Raw genomic sequence first — 15,638 nt, 5'->3', positions numbered from 1 at the left:
AGTGAGATGAGGGACACAGAACCATAGAACATCCCAGGGTGGAAGGAACCTCCACCTCCACCTCCAAGATCACCTGGTCCAACCTTTCATGGGAAACGGAGCCTAGATGAGATCATCTAGCACCCTGTCTGATGGCTTCTTAAAAAATACCACATCCCTGGGGAGGTTGCTCCGGTGATTGATTGTTCTCAGTGTAAAAAAATTAGTTTCTTACATCAAGATGAAACCTCTCCCGGTACACGTTGTACCCATTACCCTTTGTCTTCTCTATGTGGCTCCTTGTGAAGATAGAGCCTCCATCCTCTTTGTAGCTGCCCTTTAAGTACTGGAACACCGTGATGAGGTCCCTCCTGAGCATTCTCTTCTCCAGGGAGAAAAGACCTAACTCCTTCAGTCTTTTCTCACAGGGTAGGTTCTCTAACCCTTTGATCATCTTCCTGCTCCTCCTTTGACCATCTCCAGTGTGTCCACATCTTGAAAACAACCATCCCTCAAAAACGCAGTGGAGAGGACGAGCTTGTCAAAAATTACGTCTTTGAAGATTTTTGACAGAAATGTTGCTTTTGCTGAACAGCCAATGGCTCTCACTTTATTTTTAATCATGGTGTGACCAGATCTGGACCAGCCTTGACAGGGTTCAGGAGGCCAGGTGATGCACTCGGCTCTGCATGCTGGTGGCAGCTCTCCCATTCTGCCCTTGCCACCCGAGGGCAGATTTCCCTGCAGGGGTACGGAGACCACCACGCTCTCCTCAGGCTGCAAAATGTTCTCACAGGGAAAAGAAGGGTCTCACCTTAAAATTGGTTTGGGACCTAAATGGATGCGCAGTTGCCTGCGTCTGCAGCGCAGGTGCATCTGAACTGGAAGGTCCTTTAGGCAAAGGCAGGCGGGTCCCTGCGCTTAGCTGAGGTCTCGGTGCGTTCATCACGCAACAGCGACGACTCCGAAACATAGATGCTGGTACAGATCATCCAACAAACTCTCCTAAGAGAAACTTGCATGCTCAAATGTGAATGACTTAGTCCTGCTTCCACCGAAATCAGTGGTAGCCCAATTATCAGCTCCCAGGGAGAACAAACACGAGGACACCCTGTTCCTCCCCTCAGTTCTCCACTGCAGGCCTGAAGACTCTAGTTCAGTCTGAGCACGACCATCACGATTCAGATGCAGCCGTATCTCTTCTCCTCTTCCATACTTCCTACGCTCACGATGCTGAGCCACATGTTGAGATGAAGTAGCACGATAAACTTTAGGACTCATCTTAGCTCTGCACGCAAAGCCAGGGGAGCTAGCAAGGTTGCAGGTGCTCAGTCATCTACTTCAGCTAAATCTGTGCAAATGTTAAGCATGCTACCATGTTAAGCAGCGTTCCATACATCTCCGGTGAGTTTTCCTTATTGAGATCACCGTAACCCTGACCTTTGCTGGCACACTGGCTCTTCCCTCACCTATTCAGAAATCAAAAGGACCACCATTCCCACATGCAGCCTTTCCCATCCAGGCTCTTCACTGCACTTCCCAGGGGCCTTCATCCATCACTGCCACCTGGCAGTAGCAAAGACCTCCACAGCAGGCTACAAGAACCATCTTCTCCACTAGCAGATTTCTGTGCAAACACTTGAAGACCTCCAGCAATGGGGAGATTTTTCTCCCCTCATCTCTTCAAAACCAGTAGCAGTCTCTCCTACCTGGAGGGGACTCCAGGCTGTGGACATGCACCCAGAGGTGAGGGCCAGCAGGGCAGCAGAGAGGTCTGGAGTTCGTATAGTCCTTACCTGCCTGTAAAGGTGCTCTTTTTATTGGGCCTTGACCCCACACCGTTAGTTTTGGCACAGCCGGGGGCAAAGGCTGAGCTACAGTCCCCTGCTCATAATGCTGCCTCTGGTTTCTGCACAGCAAATGCCCCGAAGTCGGAAACTGAGGCCAAGTCAGGAGAACCCTCTCGTGTTTGCAGGGGGTTTTCTGTTCCCCTGGCCAATAAAGCAACGGAACTGTCGGAGGCAAGAGATGAGCTGGTGGGCATGCAAGAACGTCCCAAGAGGGTGGTCCTCTGCCTACAGGGGAATTGGCCTTTGAAGGGCTTTTCCCACACGGCAGTGGCGTAGCAGGTGCCGAGAGCTGAGCTGGCTTAGGAGCAGTCCTACGCAGGCAGAGTCCTTTCCTGCCCACGGAGCAGTGCTGCTTCACAGGACTTGCCCCACATCTTGCCGGCGCAGATGGCGACAGGGGCCTGGTTGGCTTGCAAATTCCCCTAAACCAGAAGCGTCTTTTCTTGCCCGCAGGACGGTCACCTAAGTACACAGTTAAAATCTGTATCAGGAACAACTGAGAAGTCCTGCTCTGGAACCAGGAAAGCAAGAGACTGTCAGGAGTGAGGTGGACATCAGACAAGGGGCGTCCACCCATGGCATCCATCCAAGACGGGCTCCGTGTTCAGAAAGCATTGGACATGCTTCCTCCAAAACTTCCAGCCCTTGCATTGAGCACCCCAGATCAGTCACTGATGAAAATTCTTGGCTCTATCATTGACTCAGGAGAGTAAAGGCCCAGGAGGATCCTTCCAGAAGACGACAACCATACACAATTCCACTAAACCAAGTCTCTTGGCCAGAGGACTATCATATCCCATACAACAGAAGCAGTTCTCAACTGGTTGGTTATGAAAGGACATACCTCTGAATCATAGTACAGGTAGTTGGAAATTTTCAAGAGGAAAAAATGAACTTTCAATGGAAGTCTTTGTTTTGGCCGGTTCTCACAGAGCACCCAAATTTAACCCTTCTCAAGCAAGATCTATCAAGAATTTAGAGGTAAATGCTGAAACAAGATTTGGCAACCAGAGCCTGCCTTTTGGCACAGCCAACCTAAGGTACCACCTGGCAAGCAGGGACAAGAGTGCCCATTTCTACCCCTCGTTATCCTGAATTGTCCTACAGATGTGGATGAAAAGCAAGATCATGCTGCATAATCCTGTTTACCTACAAGCATCCCCACTGGCCAACCACTTCATACAAAGCAGCTGAGTATATTGCAAAGCTACATTTACTTCTACTTTAGGTTTCTAAATAGCCCCCTAATCATCCCTTTGAAGATAACTCAGCAAAATTAAATACATTTTGATGGCAAAATCCGGACATGACACAGTAACAAATGCTGAATCCCTGCCTAAATAACTAAGAAAACATAAAGCAGTCTTTTTTCTTTCCTTTTGAACTAACAGCAAAGGAAGTCATGTCATAGTTCAAAAAGACTTATAATCAAAAATGCAACACTTACATTTTTTCATAGAGGCACTTGCATCCAAGAATGGGTGATGGAAAAATTCATCTGGGAAAAAAAAAAAAAAAATCAAGAACAATGACTCAGTGAAAGGAAATGACTGTAAGAAGTTTATAAAGCAGTTAAAGCATAGCAAGTTACAGTATTTTACAGTGATTTTTCCATGCAATCTAGTCAGCCATGGAAGTTGACTGACTGTGGTTGCATATAGTACTGGTCAAGAATGCAGACTGGGGACTGGATGCAGGATCTATTCACGAAAAAAAGGATGGGAAGTTATTTAGAGCTAGGGATTGCTATATAAGTATGAAGGGGAAGAAAAAAACAACCCCAAAAACCCAAACCAACAAAATAGTGGCTCCTCCGCTACCAGCCACCTCTGCAAAATCAGCTGGGGCCATTACATGAGTGAAGAAAGGAAGGAAAAAAAAAAAATCTTTGCCAAAAGCACAACCAAAGGACATGAGGATTTGTACCTTGGGACTCACCACCAGAACCAATGGATTTTCCTTCCTCACAGGGCATTAAAGAACTTAGTAAGGTTTTGCTGCAAGCTACAACCCTGGGCTACTGGGGAGAATACGTGAAATTAATTGTTAATGCTCCTCCGTCTTGCAACAGCTCTTACACTTGTAGGAACAGGAATCGGTTATTGAGGGCCAGGTAGCGTGACTACGTCGAGACCTGGCACGGCCACGTCTGTGCATGTGCATCAAAAGCTTTTATGAGCAAGAAGGGAGAAATCCTAAGGCACAAAGTAGCACTAAAAGACAAAGTCCCTGGCTGATCAGGATTGTAAGTCACGCTAATTGCAGGGATCCAGGGGAGCTGTATTTATCACACCGCACTGCCACTCACTCCACAGAAGAGGAATGATGGACAGAGGGACTTCCACTGAACGATCTTCCATCGCACACGGACCCGAACCCATCGCGCACTGAAGGCAGAAATGCATTTTCTAAAAGGCCACCACAGAACTACAGCCCAGAACCTCCTTCCTTTCACAGCAGACACAACTGCTGCTTTCCTCACTCATTACGGGAGGATATTCTTCAGATCCAGGCCAGAAAAGCTTCTGTCCTGGCTTGCTGGAGACCTTCTCCATGTTTGCCTGTCCTCACAAGTAGCCACCCCTGACTCTTCCACCTCTGATCCACTGCAGCTCTGCGCCAAGTCCTCTCCTATCGCCATCAGCAACGCAGCCTTTCAGGAGCCTTAGTCACGGACCAGCACTGATTATTTGGCTAGCTGCAGGCAGCTCAACTTGTTTTCCCAGTATGGATTTCCTGTTGCAACACCCAAGGTTTACAAACTTCTGCTTTCTGTAAACAGCTCCTCTTTGGCTTTCCAGAAAGTAGCGACTGGGTTTTTTGTTTGTCTGCTTTTTAAACTTAAACAATCCCTCTCTCCCCAGCCCCTCCTTGCTAGTGCCACGCCAGGGTCCTGCAGCCAGAGTGCACCGGTCTGGAGCTCAGCACAACAGAAGCGATGGAAATCTCTGGCAGGGAAAGCTGGAATCTCACCGATTAGATCTGCTGTGGATGGAGAACATCCCTATCCTGCCAGGAGCTGCCTAGCTGCTGGAGTTTCCTGCTGCTTCTTTCGCCTGCTCCTCTAGAGGGTACCATCCCTCGGCTGAGCTGATTCAACTGAGGGGGTGGAAATGACCATTTCTTTCACTTTTCCCCCTCCTCCCTCCAAACTGCTTATTAGTTGTGCTTGCAAAGCAAAATTTAACAACCCTGCTTGTAATCATCAGCAGGAAGCTTGCAACATGAAACCCTCCTGGCTTTCCTCTAGATAATCTTGAGATTGCAAAGACCATCAGTTCCTGGTAGAAGAGCAGCTGAGATGCACAACACGTAACTGAAGTTTCAAGCTTAGGTATTGCTGCTGTGTGAAGTCGGGGAGCTCCGGAGGGCACCGCGCACATCTCCAGGCGGAATACCGAGGGCCTCGGGGAACGAGGAGCAGCAGGACACCCCGCTCCTCTGGGGAGGGTGGCTCAGGAATCATCCCCAACCCAGGAGCACATGGGAATCTTCACCTTACAGAGCGCAGGAGGGTAAAGGAACAGTGAACAAAGGCACCGACCATCAGCCAAAGTAGACTTTTTATAAATAGCATAGGTGAAGAGAGCAGCCTACGGTTAGTTAGCAAGCAGGAGGACAAAGCAGCTATCTACTAGGAGCCATCTAAGGTAAGGGCGAGATTTGCCTCAGACAGGATCTGGAGCTGTGGGACATTAACAGTTTGTCCACAGCCGGCCACAGACAGCACTGAAAACAGGACGATAGCTGGGCACAGGGAAGTGCTCTCATTTCACTGTTGCTACTATTTGGGCAAGGGGCATCATCGGGAGGTCTCCTGAGCTGACACTCTGAGGAAAGGAAGAAGAGGCCATTCAGTAAGTGTAGTCTCCTAGCCTCCAGGAATATAGAGGAGCTGAAGACCGAGCACCAGCAGACAGCAGGGAAAGGAAAACAGTTGTGTCAAGCACGGAGGAAGCTCAGATGCTTCGGCAGGGAGTCAGAGGAGGGGAGGCAGAGGTGGGTGAGACCAGAAATAAAACTGGGTGCTGTGGAAGTGTATCAGTCTAAATAAATCATGGCTCTGGTATGCGCTTTCCTCTCAACTGACGGGAGATATTCTAATATCTAATATGAAAGGAGGCTGTAGCGAGGTGGCTGTTGGTCTCTTCTCCCAAGTAGTTAGTGATAGGACGAGAGGGAATGGGCTCAAGCTGCGCCAGGGGAGGTTTAGGTTGGAAATTAGGAAAAATTTCTTTACGGAAAGGGTGGTCAAGCATTGGAACAGGCTGCCCAGAGAGGTGGGGGAGTCCCCATCCCTGGAAGTGTTCAAAAAACGGGCAGATGTGGCACTTCGGGACATGGTTTAGTCTAGTCTACCCTTGATTGGTTTAGTGTGGACTTGGTAGTGTAGGTTAATGGTTGGACTGGGTGATCTTAAAGGTCTTTTCCAACCTAAATGATTCTATGATTCTAATATGGCATGGGATGCCACACAGCCATTGAGATCTGCCTTCTATAAAGCACAAGGACTATCTCGCATATAGGCTTCTGTATAGAACATATTCACAAACCCTCCCTGAGAAACAATTACATCTTACAAGAACATGCCAATTTGTAGAGAAAAGGATCCCGCATGTGATTAAGGGCAGGCAACAATCTCAATGCAGCAAGATGTGCTGTAACTGTTGTCCCGAGTGAAATCAAAGTGTATTATCTCACATTTCCAAGTGTTAGACACTGACTCGCGCAGTCTACTCCCAAGAGGTACAAAACCAGCTTATAGCGGGGCTAAAAAGGTTTACCAGACTCAATTTCTGGCAGCAGGGAAACAGGAACCTCGAAGATATTTTCTTCTGAAACGCACAGCAGCATGATAGAAGAGGTAGAGCTCCACAGCCCAGACAGAAGATCAGCAGGGTGCTTATATCTATATTACACCGAGAGGCGCTTATATCCAAGTCAGCCTGTCAGCAGCTTCAACAACTCCCTTTTCAAAAGGCTTATTTTCTCACTGCTGCACCCTAGTAATCAGTAGCTCTTTACATTCAGCACTGGAAATTACGAGCAGCCTCTGTTAATCCACACGCTTGCTTCACCCAGGTGACACTGTCCCCAGAAAGGCTTTCCCAGTCTCTCTTAATCCAAACGAGTAACAGAGGCTGCAAAACAATTTCTCTTCATCAACTAGCATATGCTGCTTAGCAGGAGACAATCCGCCTGAGCAGATAAGCAACAAAAAAACGACAGAAAACCAACCCCCAAAAGACAAAAATATCAAACCCTTTTACCCCAAGCATGACTAAAAAGCAATATCCTGAAAACACACAGCAGCATGCTATTTTCAGGTAAAAAAGGTAATGTCTGTGCAAAAAGCAGAAAGCTCTATGACTTGCCGTGATACTGCCCACCTGATTCTTAACACAAATCCGTGGGCTTTGGCCCCGCAGCCTTGTTTCAGGAAAACCACTCGAACAGGCTTGCCCGGCACCAAACCTTATTCAAACATAGCGGCCTGAGGGGCAAACTTACCCTTTCCACCAGCAGCACCAGCCCGTGGAAGCAAAGCTGCTCCCCGCTGTTCTCCTCTGCACTCGGAGGAGACGCACCACCAGGACCAACTTCCTTGGTGAGGGAGAGTATTCACACCCCGGTTTTTACCCGAGACAGGTCTAGACTATCTTTGCCCAAGGGGAAAGGAGAGGTACAGAGAAGAATAAAAGAGCACAGAGTTGCCTTTAGATGACCTGGTCCTTTCAGGCGCTCTAGGAAAGGTTCCACCTCTGCCTGCTTTCCTCTAGGGCATGGCTTCACTAGAGAGGTTCTTCAGACCTTTTGGCTCAGCTAGACACATCTGGAAGAGGCTGCCAAACCCAGAACTGCCTGGCACATAATGATTGTTCTCAGTTTAGAAGGAATTAAGACATCAAAAAAAAAAAAGAAAAAAAGAAATCTTCATGCCAGCCAAGTCAGGAGACTGAGACACACAGGTCTACAGGAAGAGCCAAGAGACTGCCAGCTTGAGCGCTGATGAGAACCCAAGGCATCCTTCCACAGAAACCTGGAGAAGGAGCAAAGGCTCGGCAAGCAGCTCCTGGCTCGGATCACTGCATACCCTGAGAAAGGGAGAGTATTGACTGAATTGTTCATTAAACGGGTGCAGCTTGCAGCTTTGGGAAGGAACTATGACAAAGAGAAAGAACACGGATGCACGAGATAGGTGTTTCACTTAACACGATAGAAGTTCAGAGATTATAAAAGCAGAAGCCAGGAGAGGGAACGCAAATAAGAAACATTTGCTGAAGGTGCGCGAAATCTCTGGGTTTACAAAACTGTAGTGGAATCAGCGCTGACCTTTCCAGCACATATACTAAAAAACCCAAGGCTACACAATCTTCCAAGCACAGGTGAAACCCAGGTGTCTGGATGCTTCTCCTAGCACCAGCCAAAAGTATGGCGGTTTGTGCAACACCAAGGCACAAAAGACAACACAGACAGGCAGCAGAACTGCAACTGGAAGGAGGTCTTACCAAAGTCCATGCGGTCCTTATGATTACGCTGCAAAAGGCCCAGCAGCAGCTGCCTCAGGTGGCTTGATGTCTCCCTGGGGATGCTAGGATTGAAAACAAAAGGAAAATAAGAGAGACTTGCGGTCCGCTTCAACTGCTTTTACATATTCAGGCAGGCAACCTGCAAATGCAAACTTGCTTTGTGCCTGCTGGGCTAGGAACATAAGAGGAGCTCACTGGAGAGGGGCTGAACAGGAACATCTCTATTTGCATCTCTCTGGCTTTTACTCCCCGTTGTCATTGTTAAGGCCACAGCTAATCCAGCTGCAGCGGCCTCTCCCACGAGCACCTGCAGATCCTTCCCTTCCAGCGGTCCCAATGTCATCCCTCTGGTTCTCAGCTAAGTCCACTCCACACACACAATATTTTGCACACGATAATAAAAATCTCTTCTACTTGCTCCACTGGGAATAAGGAGGTCGTTAAAATGAAGCAGTTACCAAGGGGAAGCTTCCAATTAAGACATCGCTGGTGAAACGTATCACCAATCACTACCATTTTATTAAGGCATTTCGTTTCCAACGCAGCTTACGGAAGACTAGCAAGCGACCTCTGTCTATTTGCTTCCTTGATATACGGCACTTATTAATCAAAGGCCACTAGGATGTGAGCAACTGCCACCCGAGTGAGTTAAAATTAGTGCAGCTATTAGCCCACTTTCCAGTATAGCTGGAGGGGATTGTGCCCCTGTGCTCGGCGCTGGGGAGGCCGCACCTGGAATGCTGTGTCCAGTTTTGGGCCCCTCAGCACAAGAAGGACATTGGGGTGCTGGAGCGTGTCCAGAGAAGGGCAGCGGAGCTGGGGCAGGGTCTGGAGCACAGGGCTGGTGGGGAGCGGCTGGGGGAGCTGGGGGTGTTCAGCCTGGAGAAGAGGAGGCTGAGGGGAGACCTCATCGCTCTCTACAGCTGCCTGACAGGAGGGGGCAGGGAGGGGGTGTTGGGCTCTTCTCCCAAGTACTTAGCGATAGGATGAGAAGAAATGGGCTCAAGCTGCGCCAGGGGAGGTTTAGGTTGGAAATTAGGAAAAATTTCTTTACGGAAAGGGTGGTCAAGCATTGGAACAGGCTGCCCAGAGAGGTGGTGGAGTCCCCATCTCTGGAGGGGTTCAAAAAACAGGCAGAGGTGGCACTTTGGGACACGGTTTAGTCTAGTCTACCCTTGATTAGCTTACAGTAGACTTGGTAGTGTAGGTTAATGGCTGGACTGGATGATCTTAAAGGTCTTTTCCAACCTAAACGATTCTATGATTCTACTCTTTTTGATGGCCGCTGCCGCACAAAGCAGCTGGTAAATCATTGCGCTCTCCCTCACCCCACAAGCAGATGGGGGAGAGGCCAGGGCAGCTCTTCACAACCCCGGTAGGTTGCGAGAAGCAGGGAACAAATGAACGGATTAAGGCAGGGAAAGCAGAGTTCAGCTCTTGCATAAGTGGATTCAGCTCTGCTGACTTTCCTCCGGGCCCAGAAGCGGTGCTGGGGGCTGTAGCAGCCAGGGCCTGCCCGCAGCCAGAGCGGAGCTCTCCCAGCAAAGCGTCGGTGGCTCCAGCTCCGTCCAGTATCGACTCTGTTTATCGCGGCTGTGGCCAGCGTGGCCCCCACGGTCTGCCAGGCTTTCCCCTCTCCCCGTGCGTGGGTCAGCTGAGGTAACGGCATGCGTGCTCAGCACAGTAATTTTAACCGCGCGGAGCCCAAGCCTGCTCAGTAGCACAGCACGTGGCAGGGCTCCGCTTCGCCGGGCTGGCATCGCTCACCGCCCTGAAGCCAAGCCCGACTGATGCTGGGAAAAACAATCCTTCCTGCACCATTTCCACCGCCTCTACCCCTGACACAGACAGGATAAAAAAAGAAGCTGGGACAAAAATACTAGGCGGCGGGCGGGGAAGAGGTGCTAGCTAGCACCAACAGACTCTTGTTCAGTGAAACTAGAGATGTGAGGCAAGGCGTGTATTTATAGGTTTCAGTACTACCCGGTTATTTTTCAGTGAAGCCCTAGGCCTTGCTGGCACAGGAATTTGAGCCCAGCGATTCCTAGAACAGGATGATGGCAAGCATCCCTCATCCTTGTTTGTACTGGAGGAGCTGCTTTTCCATCCCTGACTCTAGAACGGATTCATGCACCTTCCCAGGCCGAGAAAGGAAGAGGCCACCAGGACTCCAGAAGGCATGCAGTTAAATTGGGAATCAGTTTGAGCCAAGAAAAAAAAAAAAAAAAAACCCACCCTCTTGTCAAAAAAGATGTGCCTTAAAAGCACACTGTGAAACAGAATAACCCAAGATACCACAGCTAGCAGAGTCTCCTGAAAAATACATTAGTGCTGGAGACCTGCAGTCCTCCGGTGTTATGGTCATAATTTATTTAGCCATGACACGTAAAGCTCTTATCCAAAAAAGAGTCTATTTCCCAGCAACGACTCTAGCTTTTGTATGGTTTTAAAGCCAAGAAACCGGAAGGTCAAGTAGCAGACCTCAGATGTCACAACACAGACTGAAGACGGTGCCGATTCACAGCCTGTTTGCCTCCTCTTATCTCGCACATCTAAAACGTCAAGCTTTGCTACGCTACCCTACAGCATTATTTTCCAAGGCCATCTTTTTAAATCTAAGCAACAGAACTGCCTCCTTCCCCCCCGCCATGATCTAGCATCTACTTTGCCAAGCAAATCAGCACCACGAATGTTAGCCATTTAGATCAGCGCTATTAAAATTGTGAGGCCTTTAGGCTTGTTCCTGCCGACACGGGCTCCCCACCTCAGAACGGCATTTCACCCGTCAGCACCAGCACCGGCCCGGCAGGCAGAGACCGCTGGTGAGCATTTAATGAGCTTTTTCTGCCCCACCCCGTTCCCAAGCCAAAACACACCACTTTCCATGGCGATGCCGGGGAGGTGGGTGCCAGCCAGCCTTAGCCCCAAGGAAAAAAACCAAATCCTGGCACTGCTGCAGCCCGAGAAGCAGGTCTCTGGGGTGGCTTCGTGTTTCATCCTGTGTTGGCAGGGCTGGCGGAGGCAGTTTATTCGTGTTTACTCAGGAAATAGCACAGATTGCGGCTCATGTTCAAGAGACAAACTGACTTTGGAAAGCAGGGAACCGGCATTTACGCAAAGGCCGCTTCGGCTCAGACTTCTACAGTGCAAGAAAACAATGGGCTCGGATCTAAAGTTCGGAGGAATTTGGCAGTTAAAAAAGCAGAGAGGAGTGAAAATGGCAGAGGCAGAGTGCGTACCGAGGACTCCCAACAAAGGAGAAGGGCTAATCCCTACAAGAACAGGCATGCTCTCCTCTAACCGAGCCGAGTTTCATTTCTCCCCTCGCCTGCCTCCTACTGCACGCCCCACGAGCCAAAGCAGCAGCCAGGCAGCGTGATCAACACAAGGAAGCTCATTAGTTGTAGGGATTAATTTCTCTCTTAGTAAAAGGGACTACCTCAAAGGGAAGCAGCCATGTTTTAGGCTGTGTAGGGGAAACAGAAGCTCTACTGCTCGCACAGACTCTTCGTCTCCAACTATGTGGCAGCGGTTTTGCTTTGAATTGTTTTGTTTGGGTGTTTCACTCCATCACACCCTCTGGTTCAGTCCAGAAGAGCATGCAGATGCCCCATATTTAATGCTGGTAGAAATTTGCCCCTTCTCCCCAAGTCAAAAAAGGAAGTACTTGAAGGGAAGTTAAATGCATAGAGCAAGTCATTGGTAAGAACTCTAGCTTCTTGACAGTTCCTTCTGCTATCTCTTGGAGCCATCTAAACTGATAAGGGAAAAAAAAAAAATCCACATACAGTATATGTGGCTACATTAGCAGCTCTGCCAAACGGAAACTAGCTTTCTGGTTAAAAAAAAAAAAAAAAACCTTCCAATTTTTGGATGTATAAACTTAGAACTTCAGTCCTGCCTCTATACCAAGCTAAGGTTTTAAGAGCAGGCATGAGGTTCTGCTTTTAGAGCTCAGAGATCAAAAGGAAAGACCACAGCAACAAAACCAAAATACACTGACAAATCACAGTGCTGAGTGGCAGCTCGATGCTTCACTAGGTAACGTACACCCCGGTGGGACGAAAGCAGTTATCTTCCCCTTGGAAACTGCAGCAGTGTCTATTTCCATCGAGGTTATAATATTTCCTCCTGGTAGCGGAATGGACACAAGCAGTTGCTGTCCTGACACGTGAGACATGGGAATGTGATCTGCAGTCAGGTAGGGCAGGTTAGAGGAGAGGCTGCAGTTTGGCTGCTCGCACGATTCAAGAATTGCCGTGATTTTTTTCCCCCCAAGGCTCCCAGCCTCAGGGAAGCCATACACTGGGGGGGGAGGGACAGGACCACTAGCCGGCTCCTGAAATCACTAACGCTCCTGAATTTTTGCAATGTAGGAGAGAAGCAGTATCCGCAGAAAGAGAGAACACCAACTCTAGCAACCTGCTGCTGCCTGACTTTCTCTGGGCCACATCACTGCTGGTTTAAGGAATGGGGGAAGGCCGGTGGCCAAATATTTTACAGTGGCCTCCCTGAGTGACAAGCCAGGAGCATGCGAGGACAGGTATAAATACAGAGTAAACAAGTGCATGCAAGCGGTGACACTGGAAAAATGCTTACTTCGGCATCAGCATCTTGTTTTTCTCATAGAAGAGACGAAGATCCTGTGGGCTGCTGGCCTGCAGAGGAGAAAGAAAACCAGTGCATGAAGCAGTTGACAATGAAGGAAGGGGATTAGCATTTCTATTTCACACCTATTCTGAAGAGCAGAGAGGCACTTTTCAATTGCTGAACCAGCACAGACAATGAGAACCTGCAGCTTGCTTTACATCCAAAAGCCAGCGCTGTGCCAGAGCGAAAATACAGTATTGCAGCCCGCTGCCTTTTTGTCCGTGACCTGGTTTTCTCCTGCTCTCCCCCTTCCAAGGGCTGAGCTTCATTGCAGTGGGCTCTGATGCTCAGGTCTGAGCTGGCCTAACAGCCTCACCCAGGAGGCTAAATAATGCAGACGTGAGGAGTCCCAAATGATGAATGGCAGCTCCCGCTGAGAACACGGATTAGTGCTGCAGGGCATTTACAAAAGGGGCAGGGAGCCTGACATGGGCAAGGGATCTGTGAAGAGACCAGGAACATGGGGAAACGGCAACTGAATTGGGATTTTCTACTTTAGATCCAGGAAGGCAGAAGGTCTCAAGCCACAGCTCCTATTTGTGCAGTAATATACACAACTACTGGAGATGTTGACGACAAGATCCCAAATTCTGAGAGATGGGATTTTAAAAAAAAACAAAAAAAAAAAAACCAAAAAAACCCCCCACACACACACAAACCAAAACCAAAAACAAACCACCACAATAAAAAGGGGCTGGGCACAAGAGATTTACGGCTGAAGTTAAAAATAAAATCACCAGTACAGAAGCAGACACATAAAACTCTCCTAACGTCATTTCTCCATTTGTTTTTATGCAATGAATAATACAGGCCAGTAAATTAACCCTAGTGTCTCAAGCTCTTCTGCTCAGGCAAAGTCTCTTTATTAAAGGCAGAGCAGGCTGGCTGGCATGACACAGACATGGAGGCACATATAAACAGGGAAGGAAGATCAGAGAGATTAATCTGCAATCAATTATTGGTGCAGCAGAGTGTGTAGGAAAGCGTGAACAAGGAGGCAACAGGCAGCTTCTCCTGATGTTCAGGGCAGGCTCAAAAAACCCTCGAGCCTTCCACCTACTTCCATTTCTAAATTAGAAGCATTTAAGGTCAATTAAGATGCTTAAAACGGCAAATCAGACAAGCCAATCTGCAGATGGCCATCAAAATACCACTACGACAGCCTGGCTGCAAAAGCAGCCGCATAAGATGCTGTTTCAACATCACCTACTCCCTCTGGCTGAGGATGAAAATTAAGGATAACTGTGAGAGCTCAGGACAACACCTCAAAAGAAGCCAAAGGGAGAGTCTTAAAAGCTGCTAATATCAATAGACTCGTGTAGTAGTGATCAGAACAGTATTTCTTGCATAGTCTTAGCAACCCAAGCTTCACAGCTCTCCTATCAATTTGTACCAATAAGAGTTACTGGATTCGTAAAAGAAGGAAATAAGAAAGATTTCCTGGTTCTCCTTTCTGCAGTAACACATCCTTTGCTGTTCACGGACACAGAAGGGACCCAAACATGAGGTGCAAAAATATCTTCTTCAGAAACCATTAAAATTAATGTTATTCAGCAAAGCACCTCATTACATAGATGCTAAACTGCATCAAAATTGCCAATCGCTGCCGCTCAATTTGATTTGGTTCAGTAAAACTCCATTCTACACCTTCCCCCCCCCGCAGATCTTGCCCTGTAGTTAGATTTGTAATATTTGGCAAACTTCAGCGAGGCAAGCAAGCTTACACGCTGCACCGAACGGCTTGGCCACAACGCTCTGCGTGATGAAAAATACGCCCAACAGACGTAACATCCAAGGAGGAACAGAACCCCGCTGCAGGGAAGCGCGGTGCTTGCTCACATCAGAGAGATACAAGCCTTGGCTGTTTGCTCTGTTCATTTCCCGTCGCAACAACTCAATTGTTTCACAAAGACAATGAAGCTCTGATCCGTTTCAAACACTGTTTTGTCAGAAATTTTCCTGGCGATAAGGACAGAGTATATTAAAAGCAGCACACATGCAAAGCCCAGTTCATTAGAGAGGGTTTCTAAGCACTAGCTTGGATAGAAACAAAAATCCTCAGTGAAGTTCCCCTCCTCTTCGTACAAATTAAAGAGACGTCCCTCCCTGTAGGGCTGTTGTTTCTCCATGTTCTGCTGTCTCAGTACAATTCTCACTTGTTCTGCAAGGACCATATCCAGGGGGTCAGGCTCCTACCCACCCAGACCACGCTTCCTCACCAGGGCTCTCCTCAAGAGCCCACAATTCAAGGCTGGGCTCTGATATAGGCAGCTGCCTGCTGGGGAATAGAATCAGAGAATCGTTTAGGTTGGAAAAGCCCTTTAAGATCATCCAGTCCAACCATTAACCTAACACTACCAAGTCCACGCTAAAGCAATTAAGGGGAGAGTAGTAATTTCATATTTCCTGGCTTGGTGGCTGGGATAGAGTCATTTTAGTGAGCGCCCAGCACAGACAGCTGTGGATCACCATTAATTTGGTAACACCAACTACATCTTCACCTAACTTCAGTATTCATCAACTAAGTCACGCAGTTCTGCTCCTAGCAGCAGGCTCCCAGTAACGTGCCCACCGCTCTCCTGCTGTTAGCATCCATTTCATGAAGCACTGGTACCTTCAGTCACTTTGC

General features: G+C 48.4%; 1 protein-coding gene across 4 annotated transcripts in view; it reads right to left on the bottom strand.

The window, feature by feature from the left end:
• Positions 1-15,638, bottom strand: part of ULK1 (unc-51 like autophagy activating kinase 1) — an 85,268-nt gene that overhangs the window by 33,740 nt on the left and 35,890 nt on the right. For all 4 annotated transcript variants that reach the window (XM_075718155.1, XM_075718154.1, XM_075718156.1 and 1 more), the window contains 3 exons: positions 12,959-13,017; positions 8,339-8,421; positions 3,277-3,327 (listed from right to left, as the gene is read on the bottom strand). In XM_075718155.1, coding sequence (XP_075574270.1) covers positions 3,277-3,327; positions 8,339-8,421; positions 12,959-13,017 — 193 coding nt within the window. The remainder of the gene's footprint in view (positions 1-3,276; positions 3,328-8,338; positions 8,422-12,958; positions 13,018-15,638) is intronic.

The sequence above is a fragment of the Pelecanus crispus genome, chromosome 11 (genome assembly GCF_030463565.1).
Source record: "Pelecanus crispus isolate bPelCri1 chromosome 11, bPelCri1.pri, whole genome shotgun sequence".
Taxonomy (NCBI): Eukaryota; Metazoa; Chordata; class Aves; order Pelecaniformes; family Pelecanidae; genus Pelecanus; species Pelecanus crispus.
This window is presented reverse-complemented; position numbering and strand designations above follow the sequence as displayed.